This window comes from Rhinolophus sinicus, chromosome X (genome assembly GCF_036562045.2).
Source record: "Rhinolophus sinicus isolate RSC01 chromosome X, ASM3656204v1, whole genome shotgun sequence".
Taxonomy (NCBI): Eukaryota; Metazoa; Chordata; class Mammalia; order Chiroptera; family Rhinolophidae; genus Rhinolophus; species Rhinolophus sinicus.
The window spans coordinates 94,179,100-94,199,739 of NC_133768.1; the positions used below are offsets into that span (position 1 = coordinate 94,179,100).

Consider the following 20,640-nt stretch of genomic DNA (forward strand, 5'->3'; position numbering starts at 1 on the left):
GTGGGAACTTCCAGACATAAAGCCAAGTTTTCCCCATTCTCCCGACTCACTATACACCTCCATTTGCCCATGCATGCCTGCAGCCCTGTTTTCAGCAGCCCCACCAACCCATTCTATTGGCCCCCCTTCTCTTATTCCTATCAGGTTTCTATATGCAGCCCTGGGACTCTCCATGAGCTTCATACTGGATACAGTCTCCTGGACTGCTCAAAGGAATGCTTTCATATAAGGCTAAAATCCAGAGGATGAAGCCCAAACTACTGGATCTTCTGTAGGTCAAAAAATTAATTGATGCACATTTTTCATTTCCTTTATAGTGATAAAGTAACATCCTTTCTAACACCTTTGTCTTACCCTGTACAATGCAGCCTTGACCAATAATTGCTTCTTTTGCTTAATGTACACCCACCCCCACACCCTGCTTTGGCAAATAGTAGGTACTCAATTATTTGTCATGTAGTAGGTTCTTGATTATCTGGCACATCGTAGGTGTTCAGTTATTTTTGCTTAAGAAAAGAAGAGGGAAATACTTTATAAAATGAAGCATACAGCAACAAATAAATATGTCCATAGTCCTAGATCTGGTCACTTTCATTTGACTCATCAGCTCCTTGAAAAATGGTTTCTAAGGAGACTTGTCTTTCATCCTAGCCACCCCATTTTCCTATTACTTTATTCTTCTGAACTGCCAATAGGATTTCTTAGAGTTTTGCCTTTAGTACAAATATGACTATGTAAATCTCTGGTTTATTTATGTAGAGGGAAAAGAGGGAGCACATCACCCCTCAAGGCCAGCTAGCTTTCACCACTCACATTCAAACCATTTGCAGAAACAACCAGGAAATCCCAAGTGAACAGAAAGCAACAAGATTTATTAGAAAGCTACTTACCAAGATGTTGGCATGAAGTTTGATGAGAAAATGCTTTCTCTTAAAACTCAACTTGCGGATTTTAGCCCAATTGAAAGTATTAATCTTTGTATTTCCCTATAATGAAACACATGGCAGATTTCAGGATGAATGTCAGCACAAGCTGGTTTGCAAGACAATGCAAGCCTGTTAAAAAATGCACTTCATGAATGAGAATATCCTTGATCTATCTCTTGCATAGACTGATCCTGTCATAACAAACTAGGTAGAAGTTACGGCCAAAGAAGGCATTCCAGGAGGGACACAAGCCCCTTTCACATGTGTCAACTTAACACCCCATACTTCTTCTAGTACAAGGTACGTCACATTTGTGTATAATTACTTGTTAATTGTCTGTCTTCCCCCTATTAGAATGCAAGTTCCATGAAGTCAGGATTATTCCTATGTGCTTCTGTAGGTCTAGTCCCTGGCATAGAGTGGATGCACAATAAATATACTGATAGCAGGATGAATAAATAGATTGCTGCCCTACTCTGTAAATACACTCAAATCCATTCACTTGCACAGTTAAAACATATTAATTTTGTGGGATGAAAATTATATCTCAATAAAGGTGGTTGGTTTTTTTTTAAATGACTACCTTGTTTTTGTTAAGGTGTTTTTTTTCAAAGAAAGAATAATACAAGGAAGAACACACAGAAAGTACTCAATACTAAGTATTCTTTGACTGGATTTGGGTAGGACAAAACAGACCAGCTATATTGTTCCTGACTGTCCACAGAAGAAGTCACACTGAAAGATATCACAACTAACATGATGGCCTTGCTCCGGTACCATCCCCATCTGCTCCCATGCAGGAGGACATAGAGAGAATCAGGTGTTAAAGTGGAATAGGTGAAAATTCCCTCCTGGGTGAATAGGTGTGCCTGTGATCCACTGAGTCTTTTGCCCATCAATGTGACTCTCATGCTCTAAAGTGTATATCAAATAATTGAGAAGGCCAAGATTCTGTCAGCCAAGTCTGTACCTGATTGGCTTAGTGACTTACTTTAGTGCTCTAATTCGGTTCTGATGGTCAGTGGGTCTAAGGTCACCCCTTCCTCTCAACCAGGTAATTAATTTCCAAAACAGCCTGGATTGTGCCTTTCATTTTGTAGGTTAGGCACATGTTTTTGAACCTTAACTTGGATCTAAATTCACTCAATGTTTACAGATGTGAGGAGACATAATAGACTGAAAAAAATAGCTTCTGGCCAAGTTCCCTGGAGTAAGGATTAATGACGATAGAGGACCAGACAGCCCTGAGTTGGTTTCTAACCTGGAAAACAAAGTCCTGGGTAAATAGCTTGAGCCAATAAACACCAACAATTGCTAGCAGGTTTGGGCACTAATTCCCTGCCTGCTGGCACTGGGTGCCTCCAAAGAAACCAGTAACTGAACAGAACACCATACCTTGGACCCTTCGGGTTGTTTCTGGCGGATTTGAACAGCGTGAATACACTTTGTCACAGACTAAGCTTTTAGGATGCCAAAATCCATGTGCTTATTTAGGGTCTAAAATTTCTAAAGAACATCTTGACTTCCTCTGTCCATCATGCTGACCTGATCTAATTTGTGAGCTCCTCAGAATCAAAACAGTCAGTTATAGACTGCAAATGGAAGCAAAGCACATTGAGAGGAGAGGACTTACCCAAAACACTTCCAAGCATCACCTCCCTTTCTGGCTGGTAGTAAGACTGAGGGGCTGGGTTACCATAGGAACAGACACTCAAATTTGAGCCAAGATAACCCCCAAAGCTGAGGGAATTTAAAGGAAAGAGTTGTTACCCGTAGCACCAGTACTCCCATGTGAGCAACAGCTAGGTGTATCTGCATCCCTTCGCCATCACTGGCAGGGTGAGGCCTGATGCCATACATATCCAGCTTCCTCACTATGTCCAAAAGCAGAATGTCAGATTCAGCTGGGTTCCTGCCACTGCAAGGGGAAAGAATTTATGAGTTTAATAAATACAGCAAGAATGACAGCTCCACCCTGAGAGCTCCATGTGGAGTTCAGTGTTTCTTAGGCCTAAAGCTTCTTTGACTTAAGGGCTTGCTTTCAAGATTCTGTCCCCAGCAGCAGTGTTCTCTGCTGGTGGAAGCAGGTGCCAGTTACAGTACTTACATGTGCTTCTGATGAAAGTGCATGATTTTGCTCTCTAGACGGTCTTGGTTCAGTAAGTATTGGGTTTGTGCCATATGTTTCCTATCTGTTTCTTCATGAAAGTCTCCCAGTTCTGCTGCATGACAGAAAGGTGACATTTTCACATTACCATTGAGGAGTTAGGCAGTGGAGCACTCAGTAGACACTCTGACCTCCCCAAACAGCCATTTCTTTGCAGCCAATGCAGCCTGAGGCTTCCCACCCCATATTGTATGTCTATTTATGTTTTAGGACATACGACGGGATTAACTGGTTCTTTTTCAAATCAGAAGCAGTGGGTTGCTAGGAAATCCATGCATACTAAGTCACACGCACAATGCAGGACTTAAAGGCCCAAGGATCACAGATGAATATTCTATTTTCTTCTCTTGCATTCCGTTTATGATCTCTTCTACTTCTGATCAGTCCCCATTATAGATTGAATTGTATCCTCCACCCTCAATTTCATAGTTGAAGTCCTATAAAATCCTACCTCAGAATGTGACTGTATTAGAGACAGAAACTATAAAAGAGTGATTACAGACGTCATCAAAATGGCAGCGTGAGGTGAGCCTCTGGAAATCTCCCCTGGAATTTACAACAAATTGAAAAACTATAACTCCACAAAGGACTCCATGCACAGCAGACAGGCAGGAGGAAGACTCTCACTACTGAATTCACCTAAAGGTGGGCAAATCGCACCAGCAGGGGAGGAGGGACGGGAGAAGTGCGGAGACGAAGCCACGCGGGTGTAGGACGCAGACCGAGCTCAGTGCTCTGAGCGTGCTGCATCCCGGAACTACTGAAGCTGGGGAGAGGGAAAAACTCGGACTGCCAGGGCTCCATTTATGGCCCACAGGGCTGAGGGGACACCATATAACACGACTGAACCCAACACTCACGGCAGAGACCTTAGGGCAAAGACTGAGGGAAGAAGGCTGAAAACGGTGGTTAAGCCCTCACTGCCAGAGAGAACGGAAGCCTTAAGCACAGAGACCAGCTGCCCCCTCCCTACCCTCTCATAGCTCACCCCGCCTCCACCTTCCAAGTGCTAGTAGCAGAGCAGTAGCAGTGTCAGATCAAAAAAACAAAATATTTGCAGTTCTGAGACTGTGGTCCGCAGACACAGATTTGCAGCTCAACTAGTTCTGGCAAAGGGCAGGAATCTGTGGAAGCAGGACTGGCCATGGTGGTGGTCTTCTGCATTGCTATAGGCCACCTCTCACAATCCACCCCACCCAGGTCCCCATATATCTGGGAGGAGCCCTGCAGGAGTAAACAGAACTGCTGAAACAAACAGACTCTGAATCTGGTGCATGAAGAGCTTTGGAACTTCAAAACCTCTCCGTATTCCCACACGGACCTGACGCCTTATGACACAGGCGAACTGCTAACAGAGGAGAAGCCCGCCTTAAAATCACCCCATTGTGTGAAAAACTGGAATAGTGCAGAGAAGACATAACACTGCAGTGTGACAGAGAAAAAAGGCTGCAGTTGGACAGAAAATAAAACATTTTACCAACATGTACTGGAAAACAAAAGAAAGACCTCTTCCTATCAACCTGTTGCAGAAGCCACTCCTGTAGATGTCTAGGAAGAGAAATAATAAATCATTAATTGCCATGAATAACCAAGGCAACAAGACAGCTCAGAAAGAAAGTGAAAAGTCTCCAGAAAATGAACTTAAAGATATGGAAATATGTGACTTAAATGACAGAGAATTCAAGATTGCAGTTCTGAAAAAACTCAACGAGATGCAAGAAAACACAGAAAGGCAGTTTAATGAACTCAGAAACACAATCAAAGAACAACATGAACATTTTACCAAACAGATTGAAATTTAAACAAACAAACAAAAAAAAACCATGTAGAATTTCTGGAGATTAAGAACTCAATAGAAGAAATTAAGAAAGAAATAGCCATCTTAGGAAGTAGAGTTGACCTGATGGAGAAAAGAATCAGTGACATCAAAGATAGAAACCTGGAAATTACACAGATGGAAGAAGAAACAGACTGGAGACTTAAAAAAAATGAAAGAACTCTACAAGAACTTTATGACTCCATCAGAAAGAGCAATATAAGAATAATGGGCATATCAGATAGAGAAGAAAGAGAGAATGGAACAGAGAGTATATTCAAACAAACAATCAAAGAGAACTTCCCAAACTTGTGGAAAGAACTGGATCCTCTAATCCAAGAAGCAAATAGAACACCTAATTACCTCAACCCCAACAGGCCTTCTCCAAAGCACATTGTATTGAAGCTGTCAAAAATCAATGACAAAGAAAGAATCCTCAAGGCAGCCAGGGAAAGGAAGACAGTAACCTACAAAGGAAAGCCCATTAGATTATCATCAGATTTTTCAGCAGAAACTCTACAAGCCAGAAGGGAATGGAAACAAATATTCCAACTATTGAAAGAGAGAAATTATGACCCAAGAATAATCCACCCAGCAAAGACATCCTTTAGATATGAAGGAGGAATAAAGACCTTTCCAGACATACAGAAGCTGAGGGAATTTTCTAATACACGACCTGCACTACAAGAAATACTAAAGGAGGCTATTCGACCACCATCAACAGGGACGATTTGTGACAACCAAAACATAAAAAGGGGGAGAGTAAAGGCCTGAACCGGACTATGGGAATGGAGAAAGTAAGCATGCTGAAGAAAACGGAATACTCTAAATATCAAACTTTCTTTTACATAAACTTAAGGGTAACCACTCAAAAAAAATCCAGAACTGAAATATATACTGTAATAAAAGAAGAAACAGAGGGAAACATCATAGAATACCACCACACAGAAATAATAGACAACAACAAAAAGGCAAAGAAACAATGGAGACACAGCCTTACCAGAAAACTAAAGATAGAATGACAGGAAATCCTCACATATCAATAATCACCCTAAATGTAAATGGACTGAACTCACCAATAAAAAGGCACAGAGTAGCAGATTGGATCAAAAAACTAAACCCAACCATATGCTGTCTCCAAGAGACACATCTCAGCTACAAGGACAAGCATAGACTCAAAGTGAAAGGGTGGAAATTGACACTCCAAGCAAATGGTACCCAGAGAAAATCAGGTGTAGCCATAATGATATCAGATGAAACAGACTTCAGGGTGAAAAAGATAACAAGAGACAAAGATGGACATTTCATAATGGTAAAGGGACTATACAACAAGAAGACATAACAGTCATCAATATTTATGCCCCCAATCAGGGAGCACAAATATACCAAGCAACTACTAACAGAACTAAAGGGAGAAATTGACCAAAACACAATTATACTAGGGGACTTAAATACATCATTGACAGCTATGGATAGATCATCCAAACAGAAAATAAATAACGAAATAGCAGCCCTAAATGACACATTAGATGAAATGGACATAATTGACATTTATAGAGCACTTCATCCTAAAACATCAGACTATACATTTTTTTCTAGTGTACATGGAACATTCTCAAGGATAGACCATATATTGGAATATAAAATCAGCCTCAGCAAATTCAAGAAGATTGAAAACCAAGCACATTCTCTGATCACAAAGCTTTGAAATTGGAATTCAATTGCAAAAAGAAAGCAGAAAAAAACACAAATACATGGAGATTAAACAACATACTTTTAAAGAAGGACTGGGTCAAAGAAGAAATTAGAGGAGAGATCCAAAGATGCATGGAAACAAATGACAATGAAAATATATCCTACCAAAATTTTTGGGATGCAGCTAAAGCAGTTTTAAGGGTGATATTTATATCATTACAAGCCTATCTCAAGAAACAAGAAAAACCCCAAATAAATAACCTAATGTTACATCTTAAAGAACTAGGAAAAGAAGAACAAATGAAACCCAAGGTCAGCAGAAGAAAGGAAATAACAAAAATCAGAGCAGAACAAAATGAAACAGAGAACAAAAGACAATAGAAAAATTAATGTGACAAAGAGCTGGTTCTTTGAAAAGATTAACAAAATTGACAAACCCTTGGCTAGACTCACTAAGATAAAAAGAGAGAAGACACTAATTAACAAAATCAGAAATGAAAAAAGGGGAAGCTATCACGGACACCACAGAAATACAAAGGATCATCCAAGAATACTATGAAGGACTATATGCCACCAAATTCAATAACCTAGAAGAAATGGACAAGTTCTTAGAAACATATAGCCTTCCAAGGCCGAACCATGAAGAACTGGAAAAATCTAAACAGACCGATCACCAGTAACGAAATTGAATCAGTCATCCAAAACCTTCCCAAAAACAAAAGTCCAGAACCAGATGGCTTCACTCGTGAATTCTACCAAACTTTCAAAGAGGATCTAATACCAATCCTGCTCAAACTCTTCCAAGAAATTGAAGAGACAGTACTCCTTAACTCATTTTATGAGGCCAACATTACCCTGATACCAAAACCTGGTAAGGACAACACAAAAAAGAAAACTACAGACCAATATCTCTGATGAATACAGATGCAAAAATCCTAAACAAAATTCTAGCAAATCGAATACAACAATGCATTAAAAAGATTATTCATCACGACCAAGTGGGGTTCATCCCTGGGCACAAGGATGGTTCAACATCCAAATCCATCAATGTGATACATCACATAAACAAAATAAAGGACAAAAATCATATGATTATATCAATTGATGCAGAAAAGCATTTGACAAGATACAACATCCATTTATGATTAAAACACTTAATAAAATAGGTATAGAAGGAAAATACCTTAACATAATAAAGGCCATATATGACAAGCCCTCAGCTAATCTCATAATTAATGGTGAAAAACTGAAGCCCTTTGCTCTACATTCAGGAACACGACAGGGCTGTCCCCTATCACCTCTGCTTTTCAACATAGTGTTGGAAGTCCTTGCCAGAGCAATCAGGCAAGAGAAAGAAACAAAAGGCATCCAAATTGGGAATGAAGAAGTTAAATTATCACTCTTTGCAGATGACATGATGCTATATATAGAAAACCCTAAAGACTCCACCAAAAAGCTATTAGAAACAATCAACGAATACAGTAAAGTTGCTGGCTACAAAATCAAAGTATAAAAGTCCATTGCATTCCTATATACTAACATTGAAATCTCAGAAAAAGAAATACAAAAAACAATTCCTTTTGCAATTGCAGCAAAAAGAATAAACTACCGAGGAATAAACTTAACCGCGGATGTGAAGGACCTACATGCTGAAAACTATAAGACATTTTTGAAAGAAATTGAAGGCGACACAAAGAAATGGAAAGTCATTCCGTGCTCATGGATTGGAAGAATCAACATAGTTAAAATGGCCGTATTACCCAAAGCAATATACAGATTTAATGCAATCCCCATCAAAATCCCAATGGCATTTTTTAAAGAAATAGAACAAAAAATCATCAGATTTGTGTGGAACCACAAAAGACCCCGAATAGCCAAAGCAATCTTAAGAAAAAAGAACAATACTGGAGGTATCACACTCCCTGACTTTAGCTTGTACTACAGGGCTACAATAATCAAAACAGCATGGTATTGGCAGAAAAACAGACACATAGACCAATGGAATAGCATTCAGAACCCAGAAATAACACCACATAAATATGGACAGATAATTTTTGACAAAGAAGCAAAAAACGTACAATGGAAAAAGGACAGCCTCTTCAATAAATGGTGCTGGGAGAATTGGATAGCCACGTGCAAAAGAATGAAACTGGACTGCTCTCTGTCACCATGTACCAAAATTAATTCGAAATGGATCAAAGACTTAAGCATAAGACCTGACACAATAAACTGCATAGAAGAATCATAGGTACTAAACTTATGGACCTTGGGTTCAAAGAGCATTTTATGAATTTGACTCCAAAGGCATGGGAAGTAAAAGCTGAAATAAACGAATGGGACTACGTGAAACTTAAAAGCTTCTGCACAGCAAAAGAAACCATTGACAAAATAAAGAGGCCACCAACTGAATGGGAGAAGATTTTTGCAAACAGTGTCTCCGATAAGGGGCTAATACCCAAAATATACAAGGAACTCATGCAAGTCAACAACAAAAAAACAAACAACCCAATTGAAAAATGGGCAGATGACCTGAAGAGACATTTCTACAAAGAGGACATACAAATGGCAAATAGACATATGAAAAAAATGCTCAACATCACTAATCATCAGAGAAATGCTAATAAAAACCACAGTGAGATATCACCTCACCCCAGTCAGAATGGCTATCATCAACAAGACAAATAGTAACAAGTGTTGGAGAGGCCGTGGAGCAAAAGGAACCCTCATACAGTGTTGGTGGGTATGCAGACTGGTGCAGCCGTTATGGAAGGCAGTGTGGAGGTTCCTCAAAAAATTAGGAGTAGAATTTCCATGTAACCCAGCAATCCCTCTCCTGGGTATCTACCCAAAAATCTGAAAACATTTATCCATAAAGACACATGTGCTCCAATGTTCATTGCAGCTTTATTTACGGTGGCCAAGACACAGAAACATCCGAAATGTCCTTCAATAGATGAATGGATAAAGAAGTTGTGGTATATATATAAAATGGAATATTATTTGGCTGTAAGAAAAGATGAAATAGGACCATTTGTGACAACATGGATGGATTTGAGATTATAATGCTAAGCGAAATAAGTCAGACAGAAAAAGCAGAGAACCGTATGATTTCACTGATATGTGGTATATAAACCAAAAACAACAAAAGAACAAGACAAACAAATGAGAAACAAAAACTCATAGACACAGACAATAGTTTAGTGGTTACCAGAGGGTAAGGGGGGTAGGGGGTGGGAGATGAGGATAAGGGGGATCAAATAAATGGTGATGGAAGGACAACTGACTCTGGGTGCTGAACATACAATGGGATTTGTAGATGATGTAATACAGAATTGTTCACCTGAAATCTATTGAACTTTACTAACAATTATCACCCCAGTAAACATTAATTTAAAAAAATACTAGCAAACTAAATCCAGCATCATATAAAAACGATTATATATTATGACCAAGTGGGATTTATCCTAAGATTACAAGATCAGTTCAACATGTGAACATTAATTAATGTAAAATATTTCAAGTATGTTAATAGAATAAAGGACAAAAATACATTACCATCTCAGTGGATGCAGAAAAAGTTTTGAGCAAAATCCAACACCAATTCATGATAAAAATGTTCAACAAACAAAGAATAAGAGAACTTCTTCATTCTGATAAAGGTTAACTATTAAACCCTACATCTAACATTATAATTACCCTAAATGGTGTGAAACTGAATGCTTTCCTTAAGATTAGAAATAGGGATGTCTTCTGTTGCCACTTCTAGCCAACATTGTACTACTGGTGGTTCTCGTCAGGCAACAAGAAGAAATATAAAAAATTTGTACTGGAAAGGAAGGGATAAAACTGTGTTAACTTGTAGTCAACATGGTTCTGTGTGTAGAAAACCCTAAGGAATCCAAAAAAAATTACTAGAACTGATATATGAGTTCATCAAGTTATCTGGACAGATCAGTATATGAAAAGATGTGTATGTAAGACTTATATACTGAAAAGTACAAAACATTGCCAAGATAAATTACTAAAAGATCTATATGAATTGAAAGACATTTCAGATTCACAGATTAGAAGACTCCATATTGTAAAGATTATAATTCTGCCAAAATTATTCTATAAATTCAATTCCATCCCCACCAATATTTTGTAGAAATTGACAAATGATCTTAAAATTTACATGGAAATGCACTGGATGCAAAATAAGCAAAAACTTTTGAAAAAGAACAAAGCTGGAAGATGTACACTTCCCTATGTCAAAGCTTAATACAAAGCTATAGTAAACAAGACAATGTGGTAATGGCATAAGGGCATATAGGTTAATGGAACATAGTTGAAAATCCAGAATTAAGTCCTTACATTTATGGTTAATTGGTTTTTGACACAGGTACAAGACAATTCAATGGGGATATAATAATAGTCTTTTTAATAAATGGGACAAATGGAGTGCCACATGCAAAAAAATGAAGTTAGATTCTTACTTCACAGTATGTACCATATAAGCATACAAAAAGTAATTCAAAATGGTTCATATACATAAATCTAAGAGGTAAGCGTATAAAATTCTAGAAGAAAATTTAGGAGACAATCTTTGCGATCTTAGGTTAGGCAAAGAGTTCATAGATATAACACCAAAAGCATGATCCACTAAGACGTATTGAAAAAGTAGAATTCCATCAAAATCAAGAACTGTTACACTCAAAAAGACAGCATTAAGAAAATGAAAAGTCAAGCTACAGACTGGGGGAACTTGCAAATTACATGTCTCATAAGAATTTTTAATAAGAATATATAAAAGTCTCTTAAAAGTCAACAGGAAAACAGCCCATTTAAAAATGGAGAAAAGATTTGAATAGACATTTTACCAAAGAAAAGATAGGAATGGTTAATAAGCAGATGAGACGGTGCTCAACATCATTAGTCAATAAAAACTGTAATTATAATTGAAATGAGATACCTCTTCATACTCACTAGAATGGCCATAATCAAAAAGATAGACAACAAAAACTGTTGGTAAAGATGTGGAGAAATTGGAAACCACATATATTTGTGGTTTTATTGTCATAATTTGGAAAACGTTTTGGCAGTTTCTTAAAATGTTAAACATACAAGGTGTGATCAAACAATACGGTGAATGTTTAAATAAAAAAAATGTATGCAGGGCTGGCCCAGTGGCTCAGGCAGTTGGAGCTCCATGCTCCTAATGTCAAAGGCTGCTGGTTTGATTCCCACATGGCCTAGTGGGCTCTCAACCACAAGGTTTCCGGTTTGATTCCTCCACTCCTGCAAGGGATGGTGGGCTCTGCCCCCTGCAACTAAGAGTTGCAGCACCTTGAGCTGAGCTGCCGCTGAGATCCCAGATGACACAGTCGGTTGGAGCACGTCCTCTCAACCACAAGGTTGCGGGTTTGACTCCCACAAGGGATGGTGGGCTGTGCCCCCTGCAACAAACAACGGCAACTGGACCTGGAGCTGAACTGCACCCTCCACAACTAAGATTGAAAGGACAACAACTTGATTTGGAAAAAGTTCTGGAAGTACACACTGTTCCCCAATAAAGTCCTGTTCTCCTTCCCTGATTAAAAAAAAAAATCTTTAAAAAAATGTATTTAGTGAAAGACAAATTGCCATTAACCCCTCCCCCTTAAAATACTCCCCCTCACTTCAAACATACTTATCCCATCGTTCTTGCCACTTTTTGAAGCAGTTCTGGAAGTCCTCTTTCGTGAGTGTCTTTAGTTGTGCTGTCGTGGCTGCCTCGATGTCCTGAATCATTTTGACTTTGGGGAAGAGCCAGAAGTCGCAAGGTGCCAGATCCGGTGAATAAGGTGGATGAGGACCCACTGTAATGTTTTGTGTGTTTTTTTTAAGATTTTGTTGGGGAAGGGGAACAGGACTTTATTGGGGAACAGTGTATACTTCCAGGATTTTTTCCAACTCAAGTTGTTGTCCTTTCAATCGTAGTTTTGGAGGGTGCAGTTCAACTCCAGGTCCAGTTGCTGTTGTTTGGTGCAGGGGGCGCAGCCCATCATCCCTTGTAGGAGTCAAACCCGCAATCTTGTGGTTGAGAGGATGCGCTCCAACCAACTGAGCCATCCGGGAGCTCAGCAGCAGCTTAGCTCAAGGTGCCGTGTTCACTCTTAGTTGCTGGTGGCAGAGCCCACCATCCCTTGCTGGAGTCAAGGAGTTGAACTGTCAACCTTGTAGTTGAGAGCCCACTGGCCCATGTGGGAATCGAACTGGCAGCCTTAGGCATTAGGAGCACAGAGCTCCAAGTGCCTGAGCCACCGCGCTGGTTCTGTAATGTTTTTATTTGACAGAAATTGCTGTACCAGAAGTGATGTGTGACTCAGAGACTTTCTGTCGTGATCAAAACATATGGTGAATGCTGCTGTCAAGTGCCATCCAATGGAAAGGCAGGAATCTTCGATACGGGAAGCAGCGCATCGAATCTTAGTAACAGTGTGTGACAAGTTTCAACTTGTTCAGTGCAGTCAGTTGGGTATGAGCTATAGCTGAGAGAAGATGTGTTTTAAAGTGTGCTGTAAATCATCCTCCATCATGACAGTGCTCCATGTCACACATCACTTCTGGTATATGGCAATTTCCATCAAATAAAAACATTACAGTGTATCCTCATCCACCTTATTCTCCAAATCTGGCACCATATGAGTTCAGGCTCTTCCTCAAAGTCAAAATGACCATGAAAGGTAAATGTTTTGAATCGACTCTGGATATCAAGGCAGCCACGACAGCACAACTACAGACACTCACTAAAGAGGACTTCCAGAACTGTTTCAGAAAGTGGCAAGAACGATGGGATAAGTGTGTTTGAAGTGAGGGGGAGTATTTTGAGGGGGATTGATGGCAATGTATCTTTTACTGTAATAAATTTTTTTATTTAAACATTCACTGTATTGTTTGATCACACCTCGTAAATTAACTATAAGATGAAGCAATCAATTGCACTCTTAGGAATCTACCCAAGAGAAATAAAATAATGCATCCACACAAAGACTTGTACATGAATGTTCAAAACATTATTCATAATAGTTAAACTGGAAACAATCCAAGTGTCTATGACCAGGTAAATAGATAAACAAACTGTGGTATATCCATAAAATGGAATAGTACTGATCAATAGAAAAGAACAAACTGCTGTGATTCATGCTACAGCATGCATGAATTTTAAAAACATTATGCTGAGTGAAAAAAGCCAGATGAGAAAGACCACATGTTTAATCATTAGGATTTAATGAAATGTTCAGAAAAGGCAAATCTATAGAAACAGAAAGTAAGTTTGTGGTTGCAGAGGCCAAGCGTGAGAACAGGGAGTGACTGCAAATGGGCATGATGGAAATGTTCTAAAATTGGATTGTGGTAAAGGTTGCACAACTCTGTAAATTTACTAAATAAAGTTGTATACCCTATATTGACCCTAAGAAAAACATAAGAACATATAAGACTGCTTGTTCTTCTCTCCATGTAAGACTATGACAATCTAGGAAGACCTAAGATATGCAAATGAGTAAATATCATCAGTAACAGAAGATAACAAATGTTATGAGCACCTTTACTATTATCACACTAATCTAAACTGCATTATCTCTCTCTCCTGCAATAGCCTCTTATCTGGTCTCCTCACACACTTCCCTCATAAGGTCTATTTTCTTCCCTTTTTTAAATTGAATAAATTTGACATGTAACATTGTGTAAATTTAAGGCACAAACAGTGTTACTTTGATATGTTTATATATTGTAATATGATTGTCATTGTAGTGATATTATCACATTAGATAATTATAGTACAATTTACTGTCTATATTAATTATATTGTTCATTAGATGTCTATGGCTTATTTACCACTCGTTAAAAGTTTCTCTTGTCACCATAGCAGCCAACATGGTCTTGTCAAAGCCTAATTCAGATCATCTCACTCCTTTGCTTTAAATGCTTCAATGGCTTCCCAACTCAGAGTAATGTTTTAGGTCTTTAATATGCTTTTAAGGCCCCCCATGATTAATCTCTGTCTCTCATTCAGCTGCAGCCAGCCACAAAGTCTGTTTAATGTTTCTTGAACATCCATGCATGCCCCCACCTCAGGCCCATTGCACTGGATGTTCTCTCTGCCTGGAACTCCCCTCTACCAGGTTTCTACATGGCTTGCTCTCTCACCTACTTCAAGTCTTTGTTCACCTGTCACCTTCACAGTGAAGCCTACCATGGCCTCCTTATTTAAAAATTCAGTAACCACCCCCAGAATTCCCCAGCTCCTTTCCATACTTTATTTTCGCCAACGCACTTATCACCTTCTAATATATAAGATATATTTCCTTATTTTGGTTATTGTCTGTTTCTCTTCCACTCCCAAAATGTGAGCTCCATTAGGGCAAGAATTTTTGTCTGCTTAGTTCACTTCTATGTTCCCAGTGCCTATAATAGTAGGACCTAGCATGTAGTAGGTACTCAACATTTTGTTGAATGAATGACAAAGAAGAATTACTAAGGCGTTCATAAAAGGGAAGTTTCATTTGGAATGTACAAATTGTGTGTGGGAGGGAGTGTCTGGCTAGATCCAGAGGGGTGTGTAAGAGAGAATTAATTAGATGAGAAAGTCAGAATGTGGAAGTTCTTGAATGCCTAGAACATAAATATTGGATAAATGAATAAATGAGCCAACGAATGAGCAATCTGATTGTATTTTACACACTGCTTTAACAGCCAGTAAAATAGTCTGACATGGATGGATTGTGAAGAACTGACTTACTGAAACTTTAGCCATTTTTTAATGGAAAGAGCATCTATTGACAAAATATCCTCTAGAAAAGCTTAAGTGTTCTGTGCTATGCCTGAATTGGCCACTAGGGAATGCCCAAATCTATAATGCTGAACCATTAAGAATGAAATCGGGTTCCCCCAATCTGAGGCTGTCGGGGAGCCCCAATCCCCTGACTGCTGCCTTAATAGGCAGCTCATGGAGAAGGATAAGTCTTCCAAGATTGTTTTCTCTATCTGCCTTACCCTGTGCTGCCCCATCAAGCCAAGCACAATACTGGACATATGGTTAGTGTCCTTGGCATTCAAGGCCCTACAAAATGATGCTTAGTTTTCTGCCACCTCTCCTAAACAGACCCTATACTTGAGCTTTACTTGTGCTGCATCCTCTGTATATACTACTTCTTGTCCCACTACTATTTTTTTTCATGCTGTTTTCTCTGCCTGTTACTACCTATCAAATGCCTATGTGTCCCTTTAGCAACCAGCACAAAAGCCACCTCCTTCATAAGCCTTCCCTGATTACTATTGCTTTCACTGCCCGCTGCCTTCCTGAGATCCTGGGGCTGTCATTACCTGTCCCATTCAGGAGTTGCTTTGTAAACACTGACTCAGACACTGTCCCTATTCAAGCACTTTATTCTGGACTTCCCAGTAAAAACAGAAATCTACACATTCTGGACTGTCAGGAAGATAAAGGATAGAGGTAAACAAATGAATTTGTGAAACAAACAAAAAAATGAAGTTATGATCCTGTAGAAATGGTAAGGAACAGCCTATTCTTGGAAGGCCTCTCTAGAAGAGAAAGTATAGCCGCCCTAGAATAAGAGATACTATCTCCAGCTGCCTCAACCGTATTCTTAGGGGTACAGAAACAGCCTGGTTGGCCCAGCTTCACCCCCTCCCAGCCAGGGCCCTACTGTTTCCCAGGTTCCTTCTCCCTGCTTTCATTATTCAGCCTAGCCCAACCACTTGGCTGCTAGGATATAGGGAACTCTAATAGATGCTTGGGGCCTTTTTCCCTTTTAGCCTCTCTCCACCTGCTGTACTCTGTGCTTTGTTCTCTGGAGTCATGATACAGAGCAACATGAAAATCACATCAAACGTGACAATGTGCCACAGAAAGCACGTATCAGAAATGTATCCTGAGGCAAACAGAGGGAGTGGAGGCCTGCCTGGCAAAGTCCATGCCTGGATTAGTCCAAACCAGTTCCTGGACAGTAAGCCCCAGGCAGTGGGAGGGGAAGGTTAGACCCAGATAGAAGAAAAACAGCATTTACTTTTAATCTATAAAAATACAACCACTCTATAAGAAAGTAGTCTTGTCACTATTTGAAAGACTAGGAAACTCAGGCACAGACAGGTAAGAGGACTTTACTCAAGGCTACAATAGTTAGAATGTAGTAGAGACAGTATTTGAATCCAAATTTCCCTGACTACAATGACAGCCTCTTTCTATTAGACCATGGTATTTCTGTACATCTTATCTAGGCTTTCTCTCCTCCATAAGTCCTAACACAATGATGGACATGCTGGGGGTGCTCAGCTCCTTTGCTTGGTTCTCTGCCTGGTTGATAGGCCCCAAAGCCAACATTTGCTACTTACATTGTAAGATGTGAGATACCATCAACGCTGTACAGTTGTCACTGCATGGAAGCCTTCCTAGAGCCAAATCCTTCTTTATTTGAAGAGTAAAAAGATACCTGCCAAGAAGTTGGGGAAAATCTCTTGAGAAAGAAACAAGAGCAAGAAAGAAGCATTCCCTTCTCCTAGATCCAAAATGTTTCAAGAAAGGAACAGTACCCCCAGTCAGTGAGATGCCTTTTTGGGGTGGTGAGTAATACATAGGCTTTGCTTCAGCCCCAAGCCAGCACTAGACCACAATTCAGCTGATCCAGCACTTTGGCGGGACTCACAGCCATTAGGAATCACCCCAGCCAAATCCTCCCGCCAACTTGAAAGAGTTGGCCAATCATCCTCTGGTGGTTTCTGCCACGTAGCAAAGCCACATACCCAGCCAGAGAGAAAGGGAAGTTCAGCAAGAATCAGCCCACTCAGGAGGCCAGTGGTGCTGTTTATAAAACGCTGTCAAGCACTATCAAAATAACTTAGAAGGTTGGCAGGGCAGGAAAAACCAGCCTATTTCACTATTACAGAAAGACAGAGGTTAGGTGACTTGGACAAGGTCACATTACTCAAAGATAGTGAAACTGTGGCCAGAACTCAGGGTTACCACTGAATTTAGGCCCCCTCCTATCCAAAATGATCATGTTTCAGAAACCAAGGACTTGAGGTCATGCTTCTGCCCCTTCACCTGGACCACCTTCTCTGTGTCACCACAGCCCAGCCTAGCACAGCACATTGCACAGAGCAAGTATGGGATTACTGTGTACTGAGTGAGATGAAGCCAAACTGCCCTTTTCCCCACTGACAGCTGGCTCATCAGGGACCCATAAAGTGCCAGTTGGTACCCAGAGCTTTGCTAAACAAATAGCATTTGTCCCATACTTTTAAGCCATTATCAAAGGAGAATCAATTTTTGAAAAAATGTGTATAATTAAGATTTTGCCACTGACTGCTTTCTTTCATGGTCAAAAATTGGTTCCAACACTTTATTTTATACATTAAAACATTTATTAAGTATCTATTGTGGTCATTTCCCTATATAAGATGTGGCTTTCTAAATAAATCTCTATCTGGACTTTTATTTATAACCAATTAAACCTTGAAGGCTTTGTGGAAAATCAAAATTAATTTCAGGTGATAGATGAAAATCCAGATTAGAAAAAACAGGTAAATTAGCAGGTGATTATTCAACTTACAAAAGCATTCATCATAATCCTTCCAGCTATGAACTCCCCTAATGAGTTAGAAATGCTTCAATTAGAAAAATTATATTTGCACACTAATCTCAGAAACTCGTATTGGACTTAAATAAGGCATCCTTGTAAAGTCAACCATAGTTAAGTATTCTTAAATGAACCAATGAGGAAAAAATAAAGGAAGTCTAACCTTTGCCATTGCCTGCTTTCCAATACAGATGTAAATGAGAGTCATCAGCCTCAATTGCTAAAGGGAAAGTGAATTTCATTTTTGCTCCTAGCAAGAAGGGAAGGAAACTTCTTGTCATCTGACACGTTCCTGCTACAAATATCAAACCCTTGCTCTGAACAGCTGATGAGTCATTTATCATCACAGTGATTTTTCTCACTTTTTTTTTTTTTTTGGAGAAAGTTTATGTCCATCAAAATTGGTCCCAATTTGAAACTCAACTGAAATGGGTTAGCAAATGCAAACTGATACAGATACCAAGATATCAAGTTATCTGGGAAAGTGTCTTGCAACTCACAAATGTGGAGAGAATTGGGATAGAAAGGCAGAGACTGAATTGTAAAAAGTGACTTTGGCAAAGACTCCTCAGAAAAGTAATACCCATGGGTGATAAAGAACTTGGCCATGAACCATGTTGGGGGGAATACTTCAGGGAGAATAACTGCCAACATCCTGTGATCTTGGCCAAGTCACTCTAGCTCCCAGAACCTGTTCCCTCATCTGTAAACCCAGAGGGTTGAACTACGTTATCTCTTATATCCCTTCTACATGTATGGGGACAGAGCCAGGAGTGCAGTTTGCAGGCTCTCGGCCTCACGTGGAAAGGTGCTAGCTCAGGTAGTAAATGGCCATCAACTGGGATTGGATGGCCATCAGCTGTGACTAGTTGGCCGTCAGCTGTAACCAGTCAGCCATTGGCCACTAATCTAACTGCTGTGGCTACGCTAGCAGAAAAATGGGTGCTAGCAAGAAGATGGTGGCTGAGATAGCAATAGCGAATTGCAGTTAGCACAGTGGAATGCAGCTAGCAAGTGAGGTTGGTTGGCAGAGGAACGGTCGGCGGGGTTGCGGATTGTGTGGCTCCTGCTTCCTGTGTCTGCAACCCAGCCGCCAGCGAGACTATAGCGGTATGACTTCTCTGTCTCTGGCTCCATGGGTGTTCCTTTTTGGTTTCACCATGTCCTGTGTTCTTGTGTGGAGGGTGAGGGCTGGGACCCCGCATGCCACCCTGCATGACACATGGCGCAGAGAGCAGGGTACGGTGCCGGCCAAAGCTCTCCAAAGGACGGTGGAACAGTTTGTGCATATGAACACTCAGTCTCAGGAAGACCAGGAGGAGCAGCTGCTGGAGGGCTGGACCCCCATGGAGGGGTGGGAAGCATAGGCCGGAGAAAGCAAAGGTCGTTGTGGCCCTGTGGGCCGGGAAGTGCTTGCTGAGGCCCTCTCCCCCTGGTTGGGAAGAACTTGGAGCCCTCACCCTGTGGAGAGGGCACACATTGTGAGGCTAACGCACAGACCTGGTGAATGACTGTGGACTATGGGGAATGGACTCCATCCCTAATTTAATGGACCACTTGACTGCTTGGAAACGTACCACCATGTAGTGGAACTGGAAGCAGTTTGTTTTTGTGTCTCGACCATCCACTGTCGAGAATATGTGAGAACCCTGGCTATGCCCAGAAAGTCTGGCTGTGCCCAGAAAGACTGCTGGTACCCTGAGAAACCCTGGTTGTGCCCAGGAAGACTGGCTGTGCCCAGAAAGACTGGCGGTACCTTGAGAGGCCCTGGCTGTGCCCGGGGAGACTGGTGGTACCCTAAGAAGCCCAGGAAGTCTGGCTGTGCATAGAAGCACTGGTGGTGCCCTGAGAAACCCTGGCTGTGCCCAGAGAGCCTGGCTGTGTCCAGGATATTGCATTCACCTCCAGGCTCCTCGCACAGGGCCCCTGGCGGAAGATTCCACCTGGAGGGGTGGAGTGTGGGGACAGAGTCCCAGAGAGCAGTTTCCAGGCTCTCGGCCTCACGTGGAAAGGTGCTGGCTCAGTTATTAGATGTCCATCAGCTGTAATCAGTTGGCCATCTGCTGTGGCTGGGTGGCCATCAGCTGTTACCAGTTAGCTGTTAGCCACTAATATAACTGCTGTGGCTATGCTAGAAGTGGACGGCAGATTGCAGATCGTGTGGCTCCTGCTTCCTATATCTACAAACCAGCCGCCAGCGAGAATATAGTGGTATGAACCCCCTATCCATGGCTCCGTTGTTGTTCCTTTTTGGCCTCACCATATCCTGCGTTTTTGTGTGGAGAGCGGGACCAGAGTCCCTGCATGAGATTTATATTACAATTTTAAAGGGTATTTTTATAAGTATAAAATACTTTTTTTAATGTGTTATACTTTTTAACTTTTTATAAGTATAAAATATTTTACTCTGAAAAATTT

At 40.5% G+C, this 20,640-nt stretch overlaps 1 protein-coding gene across 1 annotated transcript in view; it reads right to left on the reverse strand.

The window, feature by feature from the left end:
- Positions 1–20,640, reverse strand: part of FRMD7 (FERM domain containing 7) — a 46,065-nt gene that overhangs the window by 5,676 nt on the left and 19,749 nt on the right. Inside the window, 4 exon segments of the mRNA XM_074323318.1 lie at positions 891–986; positions 2,697–2,844; positions 3,034–3,148; positions 16,979–17,076. Coding sequence (XP_074179419.1) covers positions 891–986; positions 2,697–2,844; positions 3,034–3,148; positions 16,979–17,076 — 457 coding nt within the window.